The sequence below is a fragment of the Sarcophilus harrisii genome, chromosome 5 (assembly GCF_902635505.1).
Source record: "Sarcophilus harrisii chromosome 5, mSarHar1.11, whole genome shotgun sequence".
In the NCBI taxonomy this organism is placed as follows: Eukaryota; Metazoa; Chordata; class Mammalia; order Dasyuromorphia; family Dasyuridae; genus Sarcophilus; species Sarcophilus harrisii.
The window spans coordinates 254,514,363-254,534,952 of NC_045430.1; the positions used below are offsets into that span (position 1 = coordinate 254,514,363).

General features: G+C 49.0%; 2 protein-coding genes across 8 annotated transcripts in view; both read right to left on the minus strand.

Annotated features, from left to right (window-relative positions):
• Window positions 1-8,175: 8,175 nt before the first annotated feature.
• Window positions 8,176-11,372, minus strand: LOC116419549 (protein SPT2 homolog). Its single transcript, XM_031940249.1, has 6 exons — window positions 11,246-11,372; window positions 11,033-11,101; window positions 10,706-10,862; window positions 10,515-10,621; window positions 8,935-9,898; window positions 8,176-8,704 (listed from the first exon to the last, which is right to left on the minus strand). Exons 1-6 carry the CDS (start codon window positions 11,370-11,372, stop codon window positions 8,473-8,475), a joined length of 1,656 nt encoding a protein of 551 aa, XP_031796109.1. The 3' UTR covers window positions 8,176-8,472.
• TBC1D5 (TBC1 domain family member 5) overlaps window positions 11,170-20,590 on the minus strand; it is a 571,191-nt gene continuing 561,770 nt past the window's right edge. For all 7 annotated transcript variants that reach the window (XM_031940325.1, XM_031940321.1, XM_031940324.1 and 4 more), the window contains one exon: window positions 11,170-14,952. In XM_031940325.1, the coding sequence (XP_031796185.1) occupies window positions 14,653-14,952 (300 nt within the window). In that variant the 3' untranslated portion in view covers window positions 11,170-14,652. The remainder of the gene's footprint in view (window positions 14,953-20,590) is intronic.

The following is a 20,590-nucleotide window of genomic DNA, read 5'->3' on the forward strand; positions in this document are numbered from 1 at the left end:
ACACACACACACACACACACACCATCCTCCCCCCCCTCCATGGACAATGGTGGGACTTGGACACAAGGGTCCCTTTCCTAGTCTGACAGGTGGAGGCTGACCTTGGAGGCCCCCAGCCTCCCTGCCTCTCTCTGAGAGCTGAGACTTCATGCAGAGTCTGGCTGCAGCCTCTTGGAGGCAGTGACCACATCCTGCCCATCAGCTCCTTGCCTTCTCGGTGCTTCTCTCAGAGCCGGGCCCAGCCCTGCCCGGTGTGGCCAGTCCCGTCCCAGAGCCGACGGCCGGAGGGGCCGAGCCAAGCTGTTTGCCCCAGAGGCTGCCCCCATGCCCGGGCCCCACCTGGCTGGGCACAAGGTGCTCTGGAGGCCCTGAAGGGAGAAGAGTCTGAAGGCTGCAGGAAACAGTGGGGGGGAGGGGGCCGGCCTCCCTGCGAACCCCAAATGACAGGGGCCTGAAGCCGCTCTCAGAGTGGGGCTTGCTCAGAGCCGCTCAGGGGAGCCCAAGGGCCGGGCCCGATTTAGGGGATTTCTCACATCTCAGGCTCGTTTCCTTCTCAGAGAATCCAGGAACTTCCTGTCTGACACCAGCCGGCCCCAGGCTCACCCAAACCCCAGTGCTCGCAGGCCAAGCAAAGGGAGAGGTGGCTCAGGGCAGGGGCTCCTGCCTGTCCCGCTCTGGGCGGAGGCTGGGAGCACTTGGAGCTGAAGGGCCCGGGGGAAAGGGACTGGTGGTTTCCATTTGTGAAAAGGGGAAAATCATAATATGTGACCAGTGACCCCCCCGCCAGGAGGCCACCAGCAAGTCAGGGATGCCCAAGGCTGGGCTCTAGTGCACCAGGGCACTGGTCACTCAGGCCCCAGGTCACCGGCCCCACCTCTGCTCTCTGGACACTGTCTGCTGCTTCCTCTCCCATGGAACCTCTGTCAGGGGGGAGTCTCCAGGGTCCGGGCCAGGGAGCCATGTGTCATTGCTCAAAAGGGGGAGATGAATACATGCAGCTCCACACTAAGAGGTTTCCATATTTCTCCCTCTCTCCCTCTCTCCTTCCCTCCCTCCTTTCCTCTCTTTCTCTTTCTCTCTCCTTCCTTCTTTTCATTCTTTTTCTCTTTCTTTTTTTCTCTTCTTTCTTTCCTTTCTCTCCCTTCCTTCCTTTCTCTGTTTTTTCTTTTTTGCTGAGGCAATTGGGATTAAGTGACTTGCCCAGGGTCACACAGTTAGGAAGTGTTGTGTCTGAGACAGAAATGAACTCGGGTCTTCCTAATTTCAGGAGAGATACTCTATCCACTGCGCCATCTAGCTACCCCCTTTTTTCTTTTCTTTCTTTTTCTTTTCTTCCTTCCTTTTCTTTTTCTTTCCTATTTTAAAAAGTTTGCTTTATTTTTAAATGAAAAAAAATTAATGTTTTTGTTTTACTTTTATATAACCGATTGCCAATGTGCACCACTCCCCAATAATTGAGCCTTACCTTTTAATGGAACAATGAAATGTAAGTAATGTTCACATCCAACTGTGTCTCAAGCTTGGTCCTGGAGGGCAAATGATAAACCACCTTCCCCAGATGTGGGGGACCAGGACATAGAATTTTAAATATACAGTTAGATGTCAATCCTCACCCTGAAAATCTAACAGGAGCAGGTTAGACGGGGCCCCAGCACGTTCCTGCTTGGGTCTCATGAAGGTGATAAACGTGGGCTCACCATAGTCCCACATGGTCCAATGCCCTCTTCCCAGCCTTCCCCCTCTTCCCTCCCTTTCTTCCCCATCAGAGCCCAGCTTCCAAACTTGTGTCCCGGGAAAAGGGACCCGACTGGGTAAAGGTGGGGACTCCATCTGGGTATTGGCCCCTTAGGAAAAAGAAAGATCCACACAAGGTGATTGGGATCCCTCAGATTTCCTCTTACTTTGTGCTACAAAGAACATTAGACTTCTTCTTCTGCATCCCCTTCTTCATAATGAGCTTGGAGAATGGCACCCAGGTGCCAGTATTTGAGCTCTTATTGTAGGCGCCAGCCCGGTACTTCAGGGGCCACCTTAGAGGAGTAAGCTCCATCCCAGAGCACCAGGGGACCCAGAGGTCCCCAAGGCCATTCCCCTAGGGAGGGAGGGAGGAAGGAAGGGAGGGAGGAAGGAAGGAAGGAAGGGAGGGAGGGAGGAAAGAAGGGAGGAAGGAAGGAAGGGAGGGAGGGAGGGAGGAAGGGAGGAAAGGAGGAAGATAGATATTCATCCATCAATAGCACCTGAACCATGAGGGGGTCATTAAATCAGATAAGCCCTGAGTCACCTGGGATAGCATCCGTGACAATGGAGCTGAAATGGACCCCTGAGAGGGCCAAATGTGCCCAATGTCATCCTGCGCAGGCCGCCTTCCCGTCTGGGCACACGCCCTTCCCCATGCTGAGAAATGCTCCTTTCACTACTAGTTCATGGAACGCCTACTGTACGAAGCCTTCCCAGAACCCTCTTCTCCTTCCTCCAGAGGTTCATCCTTCCTTGAATTTCTCCTTGCACTCCTTTCACTCTAATTTGTGTGGGAGCTGGGCTCGGGCACTGCCCCGTCTCCTTGGCCTTCTGTTGGCGCCACATTGTGACAGCGGATTCCCTGGGTCGGGGCCAGCCCACACAGCTGAGTCTGGGCCTGGATTTTCTAGGGGGTGGGAGCGGGGGGCAGGGAGAGAGACAGAGACAGAGATGGAGAGAAGCAGAGGGAAGAGAGGCAGACAGAAGGAGACAGAGACAGAGACACAGAGACACAGACAGAGACAGAGACACAGAGACAGAGAGACAGACATCTCCTCCACTCTAAGGAGAATACCCACCCAAATCCCCTGAACCCTTTCTAATCAGGTTCTTTACTCGAGTAAGGCCAGAATGTGCTGGGGGGGTCAGAAGGAAGCCCCCAAACGTGTGTGAAAATGAATGTTGGCCCTCCTGAGGTGGGAGGAAAGCCGGGCTCCCCAAGGGAAGATGGGAAAGACCCTCACACAGCAGCTGCTCCATCTCTGCCTTAGGAAAAATGAAAAGAAAAAAACAGAATCCCAACGAGCTGGGTTAGCATGAGGGGCCAAAGACATCGCCGCAGCCCCGGGGCAGGGCCAGGAAGCTAGATGTGGGTCCTTCCAGCCCCTCCCTCTTTCCCCCCTCCCCCCTTCTTCCCCCTCCCCCAGTTTCTCCCCTGAATCCCATCCCCCTTCTCTGGGCCGGTTTAGGACCTTCTCATCTGAGCCGCCCTGGGGAGGAATGGGGGGGGGGGGCGGGGCCGGTCTCACAGGCGGGGGAACGTCCCCAGCTGCGGTTCGCGCCTCGCCAGGCGCTGCCAGACTTTCTCTGAAATGAGCTTCTAAGAACGATGCCGGGTTCCTCGGGCCCAGCCCCCTCCTGTCTGAGAAGCCGCGCCTGGCGCGGGGGTGGGGGGGTGGGGGAGGCAGTGCCGGCCCCCAAACCCCTCCGACCTCCTCCCCCGGCCCTGGGCCTCCCTGCCTGAGCTCGGAGGAGGGGCGGGGGCATCTTTTCCAGCAGCAGAACCCCCCCCCCTTCTTCTTGACTCCTGAGGAGGGAAGAGGGGCCGACGGGCCGGGGAGGGCCTGGGGCCGTTAGAGTTGGGGGTGCGGCCCGGGGTGGGGGAGCCCGGGAAGGGAGAGCTGCCGGGCAGCCCTTCCTCTGACCCCTCCTCGCTGTGAGCCTCAGTTTTCCCCATCTGTGAAATAGGATTGATGAGACTGTAACATGCCAGCCGTGCCCTAGGAGAGGGAAGAGCAGAACAGGTGGCAGGAGAGGAAGGGCAAGGGGGGCCGGGCTGGGGGCGGAAAGAGATGGGCTTCCTGACCCGTCCGGTCCTGGCCTCATCACTGGGTCTCCAGGTTTGCCATTGAAATTCAGACAGCCCCCTAACTGTCCCACCCCTCCCAGGCCCATTTCCCCAGAATCACAGAAACAGCGGCTGGCAGGGACCTCTCACTTATAGACGGGAAATGCACAGAGAGGTAAAGGAACTAGCCGGAATCACACAGCTCATTCCGTCTGAGGTGAGATTTGAACTCAGATCATGGGGATTCAGACCCAGCCCTCCCTCGCTCCCCAGCTGTGCGCCTCTCACACCTTGGGATCCACAAACTTACCTAAAACCACCAGCCAGTGTGAGGATGCCCTGCCCCGTTCACTTGGGACACACTTTTCTGCCTGTTCTCCCACAACTCCCTCAAAACCTGGGCCCAGCTCGGGGGTCCTTTCCTAGTCACCAGAACCAATTCCTGGCAAGGTCATGATAACAACAACAACAACACACAGTGCTAGTGCTAGCTCACGTTTGTACGGGGCTTGCTATGTGCCTGGCACTGTGCTAAGTGCCACAACCATCAGAATGATATAATCACATTTTCCCTAAGTAGAGTCTCAATTCTCGCCAGCTCGGGATGGGCCGAAAAGGAAATAAGCTCAGGGGGCCTGGTGAGGGCTTCCTGTGGAAGGGGGCATTTGGCCGGGCTTGGAAAGGAAGTCACGGGGGCCAGGAAATGCATCTTAATTGCTTTTGCAAAGGTGAGAATTGAGACTCGGGGAAAATTTTTCTGACAATTCAGATCTCTCACAGAGAATGGCTTGCCTTGGGAGGTGGTTGGTTAGGGGGGCTGGATGGGCCCCCACAGGGAGGAGCTGAGGGGGGGATGCTTTTTAGGACCCTTCCGGTGCTGAACATCTATTTGGTGAAAAATCTGGAGACAAGGGCTTCGTATCTGTTGCCATCCCATGACTGGTGATTTCTGCTTATCCTTATTGCTCATTGGGATGCTGAGGGGATCTTGTGGAATCAGCCTGCTGAGAAATGCCGCCCAGATCTCCCTTCCCTGTGCTCTCAAACTCAGCTAAGGAGCTCATGAATACAGCTCTCCTTCAGGTCCCTTTTCATTTTTATTTATTGTTAATTTATTTTTGCTGAGGCCATTGGGGTTAAGTGACTTGCCCAAGGTCACACAGCCAGGCAGTATTAAGTGCCTGAGGTCACATTTGAACTCAGGTCTTCCTGACTTCTGGCTGGTTCTCTATCCCGTTCAGATCCCTTGTATGGGAAATCTTCCCAGAGACTTAATGATTGAACAGGGTTTGCTTTAGTCTACGCTCCTCAGTTAGGTCAGCCCATAAACATTTATTAAGCACCTACTCTATGCCGGATGCTATGCCATGTGCCCCCCAGGTTCTCACAGAAGTAGCGGCTGGGTTTTGAGATTCAGGTCTTGTTTCTCCTTCCTCTTGACCTTGCTTCAGTTCTTCCCGGTTGGCTAGGAGAGCAGAAGCCTTTTGGTTCTTTTAGAAATAATTAAGAATTGGGATGAGGAGGATGAGACCAGCATAAACCTCCTCTACCCCAAACCCCGCATTTTGGCCAACAGCTCCTCAGAGAGACTCCCCAGAGCAGAAGGGCCCCACCCAAAGCACTTCACTCCCACTTTAACCACTGGGTCTACTGGGAAAAGACCAGGTTTTTCAGGGAGAAGAAGGAAGACTACTCTGAGACCACCGATCCTGGAGATGTTGAGGAAAGGTCATTTTTCTGGCTGTTTCAAGATGGTAGTTGGGTTCAAGATGGCAAAAGGGGTTGAGGACAAAACTCAAAGTCAAGAAGTCAGAATTCTTCTCAGACATTAGCAATGGATCTAAATGCAGATCCAGGCAGACTATTTTCACTTTTTCTTGTTTGTTTTTTTCTCTCTCTCTTGGTTTTTCCCTTTTGTTCTGATTCTTCTTTTACAACATGACTAATGTGGAAATATGTTCCCATAGTTATATGTGTATAACTATATCAGCTGCCATATCTTGGGGAGGGAGGATGGAGGAATGGAATCACTTCATCTCTCAGCCTCAGTTTCCTCATCTATAATAAAGGAACAATAGCCACAATGACCACATGGTTTCTTGAAGGGATCAAATGAAATATCATTGGTACTTTGCAAATGTGAAAGTACTCTATGAAGGTGGGCTATTATTATGGTTCTCTGTGTGTGTGTAGTTGAAGAACTTCCAGCAGCTAAACTTCCAAGGACATTTAACTTCCTCTTCTGTATTTTTAGTTTCTCTAGGTCTCTGTGACCTGCGTGAGTTTGTTGAGTGGTAGCCAATATGTACTTAGATTTTAGACATATGTATTTAACCTCGAATGATGACATTTATCACTGTTCAAGTTACCAACATCTGGCCAATTAAGTTGCCTGATGTATGGTTCCTCCCAGAACTAGGAATCTGCTGTTTTGGGCACGAACAACATCCAATTAAGGGATGGGGGGGGGGGGGCACCTATCTCTTAACGTTCTCCAACTCATGATGTAATCCTTTGTATCTAAACCCTATAAAAACTGTATACCTTATCCCCTTCTTTAGCCTTTCTACTGTGATCTCTCTCTCTTTCCCTCCTTGCGGTGGAACTGCTCATTCTCATGAGAATTAATTAAATAAACAACTTTTCTGCTTTTTACTTCGAGAGGTCTCTGAGTAATCATTTTTGGATAGGATTTCTATCCCTCACAGTTCTGAGGATGGAGAAATGCCCCATCAGACAGACACATCTGAGGTTTATGAATGTCAGTTGGAAGATTATTCATTTTTCATTTGCTTTTATTTTGATCATTTTGGTGATTCCTTTTCCTTCTCTTTAAATTGTTTTTATTCTGAGTTTAACAAATACCAAATAAAATGAGCATTTCCACATAATAACCGCTAGCATTTACATAGATTGCTCTTTAAGGTTTTCAAAGCTCCTTATTGATATCTCATTCAATCTTCACAACAAACTTGGGAGGTGGGTGCTATTATTTTACCCCTGTTTTATAGATGAGTAAAAAAAAAAAGTAAGATGACAAGTTAATGATTTGATCAGGTTCGAGATATTTTATTTAATCTTCACAACAAACCTGGGAGACGGTTGCTATTATTCTATCTCCATTTTATAAATGAGTAAAAAAAGTAAGGTGGCAGGAGTTAATAACTTGGTCAGGATCATACAACTAGTAAGTGTCTGAGATCAGATTTGAACTCGGGCCTTTTTGAGTCAGGTAAGGAAGTTGAGGCAGATGAGAATCAGTTTAGTAAACTTAGAAGTACAGAGAAGGAAGAATTGGATTAGAACGGTAATCTCTGGGGAGATGAGGGAAAGTCACCATGTTGGTTAAGAGGACCAGTGAGCTCCCTGCGGAGCAGCGTGGAAGGATGTCCACTTGTCAGAGATGCAGGGCACTGAGCTGGATCCCAAGGTTCCTTCCATCTCTAGATAAAGGCCCCCAGGGAGGCAGCCATTCTATCCAGCAGGTGTTGAAGCTTCTTTTAAAAAAGTCTGTGCTACAGTGACAGCAACATTGTGCGTGATCCCTTGTGATAGCCCTCTCCTCAGCAATGCAATGATCTGAGACAGTGCTAAAAGACTGGTGATGGGAAATGCCATCCACATCCAGAGAAAGAACTCTGGGGTCTAAATGCAGATCCAGGCAGACTATTTTCACTTTTTCTTGTTTGTTTTTTCTCTCTTTCTCATGGTTTTTCCTTTTTGTCCTGATTCTTCTTTTACAACATAATGTGGAAATATGTTCCCATGGTTGCACGTGTATAACTATATCAGTTGCCATATCTTGGGGAGGGAGGACGGAGGAAAAAAAATTGAAATTCAAAATCTTAAAAAATTAATGTTGAAAACTATCTTTACATGTAATTGGCAAAAAATATCATTTCTCAAAAAAAAAAAAAAAAAAAAAGTCTGTGTTAATGACCTGTCTTAATGGCCTTTTCTTGAAGTCTGAAGTACTTGAGTGCTATCAACAAAGTGTTTAGCAGCCTGACAACAATTCTTGTTTTCTGGCCTTTCTCATTGGCTCCATTTATATATAAAATTGGATAAATGGAGTGGGTAGCAGACGGTGAAATGTTGGGTCATTTCTTTATGTTTAAAACTACTTTTCAGTGGGAAAAGTGTATTATTTATGGAGCGTAAAGTCACCAAAATGATTTGGATTTATTTATTTTTTGCTTTAGGAAAATGTTGGGACAGAAAATCATCAGCCTATTTGGATGGTTTTACATATATATATATATATATACATATACACACACACACACACACACACATATATATATATATATATATATATATATATATATATATATAGAGAGAGAGAGAGAGAGAGAGAGAGAGAGAGAGATAGAGATATCTAGGCTAATCAAATTATACCTTTCTCCCAGACTAACCTAAGTTCTTAAATAAAAACAAAACGATAAATCTTTAATTGATGTTTTATAGCCACATACTAGTTTTGGGTAAAATCTATGATTTTTTAATGTTCTGCATATTATGCTTCTGTCGCCATTTTATGTAAGTTTAAATGCCAGAGGTTTTGGTTATTTTGATTTTCTGACATTTGGGATGACATCTGTAGGACGCGGCCCCGGCAGCTCACACTTCAGTAACCGCGGGCTTTCTTTCCTCAAGGGGCTGAGTTTTCAGGGAGAAAAATTCTCTTTTTCGGGCCATTTGTCCCTGAATTTGCGGGCGAGACTCTCTGCGGCCGGAGGCCAGGATGGCAGAAGCCGCTCCCTCCGTCCTGTGACCAGGCAGTCCCTGCCCCGTGTCTTTGTTCTGTACTGGGGGCACCTCGAAACCTCCTCGGGCTCCCAGGCGTTGGACGGGGGTCCCCGGTTCTCAGGCAGCTCAGGCTCAGAAGCAGGGGCATCGCTGTGGGGAACGAGGGCTTAGCCGAGCTCGGAAGGCTCCCCTACAGCCCACGGCCCCTTCAGAAGTGGGAAAGTTCAGCCTCTGAACCTCGGGCCTTAAAGGGCCTTTAACCCTCGAAGCCCGGAGCGGGGCCGTCTGCGTTTCTTGGGGCTGGGCCCGGCCTAAGGGGGCAGAGGGAGGGGGCGTGGCTGCGGGCCTCCCCTTCCCCCGGAGGAGTTTCCCGCGCTTACCTCGCAGCGACACCCCCGGGTCCGGAGTAACCGTGATGGGCAGTAAGCGCCCGAGGGCCGCAGCCCCTGTTTCCGGGGGACCCGCTCCCCGTCCTCCCTCTTCTCCAAGCGCTGCCGAGCGGAGCCCGCCTGGCTTCGGGCCTCGGGGGACAGCCCTTGCCCGCGCTTGAGGCCCGCCCGGAGCCGTTCCCGGCTGCCCGGAGGCTGCCCGGAGCCGTTCCCGGCTGCCCGGAGGCTGCCCGGAGCCGTTCCCGGCTGCCCGGAGGCTGCCCGGAGCCGTTCCCGGCTGCCCGGAGGCTGCCCGGAGCCGTTCCCGGCTGCCCGGAGGCTGCCCGGAGCCGTTCCCGGCTGCCCGGAGGCTGCCCGGAGCCGTTCCCGGCTGCCCGGAGGCTGCCCGGAGCCGTTCCCGGCTGCCCGGAGGCTGCCCGGAGCCGTTCCCGGCTGCCCGGAGGCTGCCCGGAGCCGTTCCCGGCTGCCCGGAGGCTGCCCGGAGCCGTTCCCGGCTGCCCGGAGGCTGCCCGGAGCCGTTCCCGGCTGCCCGGAGGCTGCCCGGAGCCGTTCCCGGCTGCCCGGAGGCTGCCCGGAGCCGTTCCCGGCTGCCCGGAGGCTGCCCGGAGCCGTTCCCGGCTGCCCGGAGGCTGCCCGGAGCCGTTCCCGGCTGCCCGGAGGCTGCCCGGAGCCGTTCCCGGCTGCCCGGAGGCTGCCCGGAGCCGTTCCCGGCTGCCCGGAGGCTGCCCGGAGCCGTTCCCGCCTTTCCGAAGCTCCGGCGGGGACCCCGGCCGCAGAAGCGAGGAGCATTTATTAGGCACCTGCAGTGAGCCGGCTCCTGCCCTCGGGGGGCTTGCGGTCCCATCCGGAGGCCGCGTCCGCGCGAGCCCGACGCCTGCTAAGTAACGGGGGTGCTCCGCGGAAGCCCGGGGGAGGCTCCTTGCGTGTGTGGGGGGCTGTGCTGAGGCCCGAGGGGCTCAGGGAGGCGGGGAGCACAGGCCGGAGGGGCCCTGGTGTGCTCCGCGGGGTGACGCGGCAGGTGGGGTCTGGCCCCGCGGAGGCTGCCGAGCCAAGCGACCTCGGAAGACACTTCGCTTCCTTATCCGTGGCCCGAGGGTAATAAGCCCGGCGCGCTCCTTACCTTAGGGGCACGGGCGGGAAAGAGCCCCAGAGAGGAGGATTAGTGTAAGCAGCGGGCGCCCGGGGAGGGCCTTTTCGGCCGGGATGACTCCTCCCGAGGACATCCAAGGCCGCCAGCCCGACATAATCGGGTTTGTTCCCGGTGGCCCCCGGTGGCAGGAGGGGCGAGGGTCGCCCCCTCTGACCGGCCCACGTTTAGGAGTCTGTTCCGCAGGGTCCGCGTAAGGAGAAATATAATCACCAAGCTGCTCCCATGAGCCAGGCGCTGGGCCGGTCCCGGGGGGGGGGGGGGACCCAAACACACCAGTCCCTGCCCCCCGGGAGCTTATATTCTAGTGGGGGAAACATTCATGGACAAGGAAACAACACTCGGTTTCCCCAAGGTGCAGACCAAAGCTCCTCCGTGGCTGCTCACCCCTGGATGTGCTCTCCCAGTGTTCTCCCGGGGAGACCTCCCTTGCTTTTTCCTCGAGCCTCTGCAGCTTCTCCTATGCTACAGGAGGACACACTTTGTTCCTTTCCTCCTTCAGGGTTCCCCACAGAGTACTTGTCCCACAGCCTACGACGGCGGGAAGGGTACGAAAACCCGCTAGATTACCGTGGCCTCGAGTTTCTCCACATAAACCTTATCAAGAGGCAATACCCCGTCAGTAAGGACGGGAGGCCGACCTTGCCCTCTGAGCCTCGTCTCTGGGACAGTCTTTTTTCATGTTTGTTCCCGTCCCCGTAACTGGAGGGGCAGGAGTCAGTTATCACCCCCTGGGGTGCGCTGGACAGTGGCAGCCAAGTGTAACCGGGGCCTGTGGGTGAGGAGGGCGTTTAAATGCCATTAAGGCTCATTTTGTGGTTCCTCCTCCTCCTCCATGCTCCCGCTGCCGTGGGAGGGTTCCAGGACAACACCCCTGGCGCGCCCGGCCTCCGCCCGGCTTTGCCTAGCTCAGGACTGGCAGGCAGAGCCCTCTCTGGGTACCTCTGCCCGGGTCACTTAGCCCGCTCCGTTCCAGTGCGCTGCTGGGCTTTCTGGGCACAAATCCCTTTTCTAAAAAGAAAAAAAAATAGGAAGCAGGTTTGTTGATGCCATTTAGAAATTAAAAGCCCGGACACGAGGTTTTGTGTTTGTTAGCGGTTTCTTTAATAAAGCAGGCTAGACATTGCTCCAGCTAGGAAACTCCCACACGCTCACCCCAAGCAAGACGCAGCCTCAGTGGCTTCCTGCAGATGCTTCTCCGGCGCAAGACGGGCCCAGTCCCACGGGATGGGCAGTGAGCACAGGGAGGTCCAGGCCTGTCTGAAATCTCACATTCACTCATTCACACTGAACTACTACACTATGCATATTATTCCCTATGGGAATATGGCTGCCATTGGACTTTGTGAGGAGGAGCTCATCTTTGGAAGAAGAATTCAGGTCATTTTAAAGTGGCAAATCCTTCCTGGACATCACAGAACCTTGTCGGGACGACTCTGGTTTCTCTCTCCCACCTGCATCTCTCAGACTCACTGCGGGGAGCTGAGTCTACACAACATTTCCAGTCTGATCATGTGATAGCATATATTTGAGATGCATGAGGATACAATAAAAAAGAAAACTATAAAGTTGACTAACAGGATTGACTTAAATCTTACTGATATAAAATGTGCTTTAAACCTTAAAAAAATCAAGACGTGGTAGGTAGCATTAAACCAAAAAAGTCACTGATTTCTAAAAAGTTGTTGATACAGAACCATCACCTCTCCCCCACCCAAAAAAAGAAAAAAAAAACAACTTAAAAACCAGCAAAAAAAAGTTTCATTTTTTTTTTTTTGAAAGAATGATTAAACTTAAGTATCTGATAAGATAACAAAAAAGACTGAACCCTTTATCTTTCTTCATGGCACAGAGACTAGAGATATGAACAGTGTTGAAATAGAAAAAAAAAAAAAAAAAGGGCATCAGAAAAGCTAATCACTCCCTAAATGAGGAAGTGACAGGCTGAAAAGAGCCCCCCTAACTTGTAGTTGTCTGGGACGGTGTTGCTCATGAGCTTTGCTTACTCCAGAACATCTCCTTCCTTAAAGGCAAAACAAAGAATACTTTGGGCTACAGAATAAACAATTCTGTCAGCTGGAAGGGTTAAGGCTTTAAGGGTTCAAAGAAAAGGATAGTTTTCATCTGGTTTTTGAAGACAAACAAAAAACACCCCTTGACCCCCTTCTCCTGGAGAGGAAAAGGAAGCTGCCCCCCACAGCCTGGCTAACGGCACCAAACCAAACAGCTCAGGCAAGAAGCTCCCGGGATGACCTGCCAGCTGAATGCCCAACAGTCTTGATTTGGCCAAGTTAAGCAAGCAAAACCTGGGTATCGCTGCCGTGGCTCACAAGGCACAAGCGATCTCGGGTCAGGGTCTCAAAGACAGGACGCCTTTGCCTCAGGCACGAGCACCCGTTGCCCTGTGTCCCAGTGTCCGGCCCAGTTAATTCCAAGCTAGACAACGCCGGGCTCCCAGGGAGCCCCTCCCAGGACCGAGCCACCTTTCACCAGAGCCAGCATACCAAGTGGGGCGAGGGGTCAGAAGCTCCAAGTCACACTGCCACAGGACGGGAGTCAGGCAAACACTTGAGAGGTTTGGAAGGCAGCAGTTTGGCAAAGCCCTTTCCGCAAGCTCCCCTTCTGGGGGTGCCGAGAGAACCATTTAAAATTAAGAGGTGATAACTACAATACTTAACACATCCGCCAAGCAAGGCTGGGATGAATGATGCTTTATCTCAGCAAAAGACAACAATCAAACACCTTATGCACTAAATGTTAGGGATGGTTTTTCCTACTGATGTTAGAAACAAGTCCTGGAACAAATGCGATCTTCTCCATCACGGTCAGATGTCACTAACTTGCCATTATCTCCTCTATCACGGAGGACATGAGGTCATTGTCCAACGTCTACAAGGCAAGGAGCAACCGGCTATAAAGTGCTTCTGTCAATGCAGTCGTACCTCAGTTTCTCCTCCCATCTTCCCAAGCTCACAGAGGGATATTGCTTCCATAAAACCTTCTCAAACCCACTCCCATCCGGGGGTCACAGTAGACCACTGGCTTCGTGGGCTGATCCTCTGCCAAAGGCTCCTCTTGGGGAAGGAGCTGATGTGGGTCCAGCTTAATCTATACCAAGGTGCCGCCTTCATTAAAGTCAGGGTAGCCATTTATACAAGGAAACTAGGTAAGGCAAATGAAACATTTTTCTTTTCTCAGTTCTCTTCTTTCCTTTAAAGAATTAGGCTGCTAGTATGTAACCCCATTTCCTAATATCTATTTTCCAAGCTATGGTAATTGCTAAGTGGCCAGTTTCGCATGTCGTGAACAAGACTTTGATGAGGAGCAGTACTTAATCTCCGATTGCTCAGAAACCAGTGTGTCTAAGACTTAACTACCAAAGGAGCAGATTATCTCAACTCAGATGCCCGGTGAGGAAACTAGCCCCTCTGAGAGGCCATCTCCCATGGCCTCAGATAAGGAATGTACGTCTCGAATCCGTTCTGCCCTCTCCGCACCTGCTTCGTCTCCCTGCCTCCGGCCCTCACCATTGCTCTGTTAGGGCAGAGGTGGTCACTGGGGGCAGAGGGCAGAGTGACGAGGAGAGAAAGGTGGGAAGGGGTCGGATTTGGGACGGTAAGCCGGTCAGCCCTTCTCTTCACCCTTTTCTCTGGGACAAGGCATGGGAACTGAGAAAGCCAGAAAAGTACAAATTGAAGCTCAGGATTTGTGCTTCTGGCTTGTTTTGAAAGGGGTTTGCTTTCCATCATTAATGGAGCAACACAGCAAACAGATAACTTCCAACTTAAAGAATAGGAGTTTTCTTGTTGCTTTTAAAACAGCTTCAAATGCCCTACTTTTTAATTTTGTGATATACTTTCAAGGTAATATTGGACTGCTGTCCAAACCTGGGTGCGTGGAATGATAATGGCCAAGGGGGTCTTGCCCTGATTAGCCCAGCGGCTGAGAAATGTCTTGTCCAAACCAAGTAAGAAATCTGGCTCCATAATACATCAAAACATGATTTTGATCATTTAGTTCTATATCTAGAAACCACAAGCATTTTCCTATCAAATCTGAAGGCAGATTGAGCCTAAACTAGCTCAAGTTCTCCCTATTAAACCCACCCTTTGTCCTGATCATTTTATTCTGATCACTGACGGGGGCCTCTGAGAAAGAAGCACTCTGACTGGGACCCAGATGTGGGGAGAGGAGCCTTCCACGATGGCCTTCAACTCTGCCAGGCTGCGACAACCTAGTCTTCCTTCCAGATACGATGTAAGAACCCTCCATCCCCTTCTTCTCCTGGCAGGATGAGGCCCCGGGAAGTGACTCCAATGGCCGGGAGCACGTGTGAGGCCCGATCCCGGTGGAAGGGCTCAGACCAGCCCACGGAGAGTCTGGTGGACACAGCCAGGCCTGCTTTAGGGCCCTGCTCACTTAATTTTTATTCCCTTGGCAGTGCTCCAATGTACTTATCCCAAGTGTATGCTGAGTGACTATTTAGGCTTTAGGGACGGTTGGAGTTAAGTCAGTCCTCCGGAGGCCATGGGCGCCTCGGGCGAGGGCTCCGACGGCCGCACTTAGACGTCCAGGGGGCTCACGATGGTGAAATCGGAATCCTTGCTGTTATTGCTGCTATCGTCGTCGTCGGGGCTGGAGCTCAGGGTGCTGGAGGACACGGACGTGCCCATCAGCGGGTCGGAGAATACCAGGGACACCCGGGAAAGCACCTCGCTCTTCCCTGACGGACCCTTGTGGGTGCGGAGGGGCTGAGCCCGGCCCGAGGCTGCGCTCCCACTGCCTTCCTCCTCTTCTTTGGAAACCAGAATGTAATCGTCTGAACTCTTGCTTTCGGAGCTCCCGGGCAAACCAGCGGGGGTCTGGGGAACCAAACCAAAAGGGCCGGAGTTACACAAGAGAAGACACAGTAAGAGAGTGCGAGTGGACGCAACGGCGTCTGGGAGGGAGGGTCTCAGAACTCCCAGTGACGGGTGGCTTGTGACACGGCTCTCCCACCAGCCCCTGGGAACAGTATTTCAGGAGCCTCTGGACCCATGTGCACATTTCTATCTGTTCATGGGTATGTCAGTGTGCTCAGATCTATGGATTAGCTGGTCACAGTCATGGTGTCCCTGAACATTTCCCCTCCTCGTTCACTCATCAAAGCTGGGAGGGACTTGGAGGGCCGTTTATCTAACCTCTCTTTCCTGTACAGATGAAGAATCTGGGGCACATGGGGCAGGAGACACCCTGAGACTGCAGGAGCAGCAGAACCAGGACCCTGACCGCCCATTCTCCGCGTGCTGCCCCTCCCCACTGCGGCTCTGCCAGGGCTGCCCTTGGACACTTCCTTAGCAGATGGGTCAGAGGGACAAACGGCGTCAAGGAGGGAAAACAAGACCCTTCCTCGTTTCCTGTAGCTCCGGCCTGGTTCTTCCTGAAGCCTTACTTCTGCAGGCAGAGCATCATAGTCATGCACAGAGATGCCCAAGACCGTGGGCCACCGGGAACGTCGCCCACCACTTAGGGAACACGGTCATTGTCCCAGCAGAGGAGCCAGTGCGAAAAAAGCAGGGCACTGACCTGGACTTTACTGGGAGGGAGCTCATTTAAAATCGGGTTTTACTGAGGAGACCTTGACCCTAACTTCCGAGTTAGATCTCTCCCTACTAAACAGCAGCCCTCGTGCCCCCTTCTTACACTGACTCAGTGAGAGGCTCAAGCAATGTTTCTGTTTAGTCTTAACAAAGCCCATGGCTTCATAACCCAAAGAAGATAAAAAAGGAAAAATGAGAAATGCTGGAGGGGCTCTGGGGAGGCAGATGAACTATTGGCGGAGCCATACATGAATCCAGCCATTCTGGAAGGCAATTTGAAACTGCTCCAAAAAGGCTACTGAGTTAAGTATATCCTTTGACCCGGAGGCACTGCTACAGGTCTGCAGCCCCAAAGAGATCAAGGAAGGAGGAAAAGGACTAATGTGTACAAAGGTCTTTCAAGTGGTTCTTTTTATGTTGGCAAAGAATTGGAAACTGAGAGGAGGCTCCTCATTTGGGGAATTGCTGAGCAAGTGAGAGTATCTGAATGGAATGGAATATTCCTCTGCTGTAAGGGGTGGTTTTGGAAAAGCCTTAGGAGGAGGACACATATAAACTGAGGCAAAAGGGAGTATCAGAACGCCAACTACGGCATAGAGCCGTTTATATGCTGGCAACATGGTAAAGATAATCAACTCTCAAAGAGTAACACTGATCAACGACAATTCTAAAGGACTTATTCAAAATCGAGCATGATGTCCCAACAACTCAAGTGAAGAATGAAGCGTTTATCTTCTTTCTATCCTTTCTTTTCTTTTTCCCTTTCTCTTTCCCTCCCTCCCTCTTCTCCTATCTCTGGCTCTTTCTGTCTCCCCTCCTGCCTCCGCAGCTAACTTGGGAATCTGTTTTGCGTGACTCTACATATTTTTAATGGGTTTTGTTTTTCTTGCCTTTTCAATGGGCCGTGGAGGAGAAAGGGAAAAGGATAGAATTTAGAACAGCAAAAAACACTGAAATAACTAAATAAATAATTAAAGACCGGGAAATATGATCTTCTTAACTCAGATGAATAAGACCACACAGTACTACAAAGCAGAATCCCAGGTGATTTTTTTTCTTCAGTTAAAACTATCAAAAAATGTTATCTGGATGAGCTAAGTAGCTATGGCTAGTTATTGCTTCATTCTATCCCGCTGTCCAGGAAATCAAAGAACAATAAAGTTCAATTATACATACATATATATGCATATATATTTTAACTTTAATTTAAACCCTTCATTTTCTGAAAAGTACTGTCCCTTTTTAATTATTCATTGCCTTGTAAAACTGGTTTCAGCTCCATTTCTTTCTTTACTGTGATTGTCAATGATCCTCTTTAGACTATGGAGTTTATGTGCTAGTGTCAATAATAATAATGATGATGACGATGATAATGACAAAAAAACCAATACTATTAGCTAATAATTATATGCTTCTAAGGTCCATAATGTGCTTTACATATATTATCTCCTTTGATTCTCACAATAACTCTTAAGAAGTAGGTACAATGATCATCCCCATTTGATGAGATGAGGGAACGGGAGCTCATAAAGAGTAAATGACTTGCCTAGAGTCACAAAGCTAGGAAGTGTCTGAGGCTGAATCTGAACTCAGGTCTTCCTGTCATTGAATCTAGAATTCTATCCATTAAGGCTCATGGTCTTTTTTTCAAGGGAAAGGTTCCCTGAACAAGACATATAATTTATTTCCTATTATCCCATATTATTAGTATGAGCCAGTCTAGGGTATGAATTTCCTTGGACTATCTGAAAAAGTTGATTATCACCAGTTTCAGGACCTAAATACTTTTCTATTTCCTTACTTTGAACTATCTCAGTTTCTCAGAAATAACACTGAAGGGAACTGGGTCTTTCCAACCTGTTGCTTCAACTGACTATTTTAAACACACACACACACACACACACACAAGCAGATTTTAGTGTAAACAGCTTTACACCTGATACTCAATGGCTTTTCAGAACATTTTTTTTCTGTGATGAAAATTATCTGCTAGTGGCTGGTTTTTGTTATTCATGTGCTAAGCCAACAAGGCTCAATAAGCTCCTTTTAGCTTCTGGATAACAGTATTAGCAGCACTTTTATGGATCCAGTTTCTAAATTAGTCAATTAGCAACTACTTAGAAAAGACCAAAGCCTCATCAATGATACTCCCAAAGGGTTAAACAATCAGGACTAAATGCCAGTTGTCACTTGGATGACTCATTTGACTTGACGCTTAGTTTCCTTATCTGAAAAACGAGAGGTTTGGATTAGACAGCCTGAGTGCCCTTTTCACCTTCAAATCTAGAATTCTATGAAGGTATAGATTTTACCCCGAGTCAGGCAGCTGTACCTGACCCCATGCAGATCTCTTGACCTCCCTTTGTCCTTATTATCCTTACTATGAATAGCAGTGACTCAATAGATGTGGACTGATTAGATTATCATTATAATTGGGCTTGATGGAATAAATGACCAGTAACCTGAAACGTCCAGAAATCAAATAAATATAAACCCACATTAATAAGAACCATGTAATAAGTTTTTTGTGTGTCCTGTGAGGGACCTGGGTGGTGTGCTGGGAAGAACACTGGATGGCTACAGAGTCACAGACTGAATCTAAGCTCTGCTACTGGCTACACGTGTGTCCAGGGCCAGTTAACGGCATGAGCTGCAGAATGGACATCAAGAGTCAGGACTGTGCAGCAGATAAAGGATGGCTTCAAGAACTTCTTCTGACACTAGCCATATGACCACGGATAAATCCCAAATCCCTCTGTCCTAAGGCAACAAAGATTGGAAGTTACAGTTGAGCTGCTGATCTGCAATGGAGACACAAGTTTCCAGACCACGATTTGGATCAAAAAATCCCAACAACTTGACCCAAATCTCTCTGTTTTGGGGTTCAGATGAGATTATATATAAACCTTAAAGGGAAATCAGTTGTTATTACACTGATCTAAATTCACAGTCTGGGCCTTTATGAAAAGATAGAATGAGAATCATCCCCATTCATTAACATTCTTAACATTAACAGAACTAGGAATATTATTAATAACTAAATGAAACTCCGTAAGAATCAGAAGAATAAAGCAATGGCTTTTATGCCTATGCTATTCCACAGGAGAGAAAAAAACAACGGAGAGATATTTTGTAGGAAAATCATCTCATAAAAAGCTAAGCTATTGAAAGGGAAACTCTAATTAAATTAGTGCTTACACTTCTTAGAGATCTCATCTGTAATTATATTTTTTTTTAAGGAACTGATCTACATGTCACTTCCCAAAAACTAGAAACCAAGATATTTGTTTGTTTTAAAACAATGATTTGATATTTTAAAGGCATTTCTTTGGTACAGATTAGCTCATAGGTACAGAGCCACAGATTCTCTACAGCTTAGAGTTGCCTAGATCTCTCGTGGAATGAAACGCCTCACCCTGAACTCGGATCTCCCTGGCTTGAAGCTGGGCTCCCGATCCAAGGGGTGACACTGATTCTTTAAAAACATCCTTCTGAGAAGGGGTCCCTGAGGCTTCACCAGGTTGACTACCTATGGAGGTCGTGACATATGTAAGAATGGAGGAGATCTTTGATCTTAAATCGTAATGAGTATATTTTATCTACCTCAAATTCCTATGTTGTTTTAATTGTATAATCTTTTCATTTGGACTTATAAAATGACACCAGATCCTTGCATTTGGGAGCTAGAAAAGACCCTGGAAAACGCTCATGGAGAATGTTCATTTGCAAAAGAGGGAGGAGGTTTAGGGGGCAGACCATGTGCCAGAAGCGGCAAAGCTAGTTACTGACAGGGCCTGGGTCAGAGCTCATTTCTGGATAGTGACATGGATAAGGAAGAGACGGGGGAACAACTTGGTGGATTTCTACATGTCCCCAGGACCTTTAACAGTGATGAGAAAGATGACCCAGCCCCGTGTAAGGCCTTAGTCTTTTTGGTATGTGTCATGGCTTCCTTGGGCAGTCAATCTGGTCAAACCTTCTCAGAAGGATATTTTTAAATGAATCAACTAAAAACCAAAGGATTAAGAGGAAGCCAATTAGGCTTGCAATAAAGGGGTAATTTTTTCCTATCGAAATTCAAAGATCCCATAACATTTAGGCATGGACCCCTATGCTAAGAACTTCACCTTTAGCCAATATTTATTTTCTTCAGCATCTTGCCAGCAACTTAACCATAAGCTAAAGGGTAGGTAACAGGTTCTTAGAGCATTTCTGTCATAGAAATAGCATCGATGTTTGTTTCTTAAAATAATGAAATGCAGTGGAAAAGTTTTACTATTTTCACCTTTTCTTTCTCTGCCCCTGAGATTTCATCAGGATAGGAATTATCCAGGTGAAACATACTTTATCCTTATAGATTGGTACCTACTCTGTAACTTATATCATCAAGGATAGTAACATTTTCAATGTTATAATGAGCTAGTGACATTTCAGCAATAAACCCTTTGTGATGGAGGTGAAGGTCTGCCCTGTGATGTTTAATTGTGAGACAGTTTAACCTTTTAGAACAGAATACATGGGAAGCCAAAAAAATAAAATCCATCCATCCATCCTTCCATCTATCCATCTGCAAGTTTACATACAGATCTTAGATTAAGAACTCCTGACTACAGATTTAATGCTTTTAGCAGAAAAGGCATGCAAATCACCCTTTTCAAATATCTGTGTTTTTGACACCTTTACAATGATAGAATCACCTTAAAGTGAGACCTTGCAAAATCTTTCCTACGGAACAAAGCCTGGCAAAATGGGAGAAAGACAAAACTCTATCTTAGTAAGAATTATTTGGGTTACTATGAAACTCTATCTTCATAGCTCCTAAACATTGTAGTTAGAACACAGTTTAATTTTTTGGTATATTTTTTGGACACATGAGTATGGCCAAATCAGTGCAGTAGGGGGAACCAATGATTCCTATAGG

Coding starts and splice junctions, on each gene's coding strand:
- LOC116419549 (XM_031940249.1), bottom strand. CDS start 11,372: ATGAGTGAATGTGAGATTTCAGACAGGCCTGGACCTCCCTGTGCTCAC. Junction 10,622..10,705: donor CTCCCGTCCTTACTGACGGG/GTATTGCCTCTT, acceptor CCGCCGTCGTAG/GCTGTGGGACAAGTACTCTG. Junction 9,899..10,514: donor TCGAGGAAAAAGCAAGGGAG/GTCTCCCCGGGA, acceptor CGCCTCCCTGAG/CCCCTCGGGCCTCAGCACAG.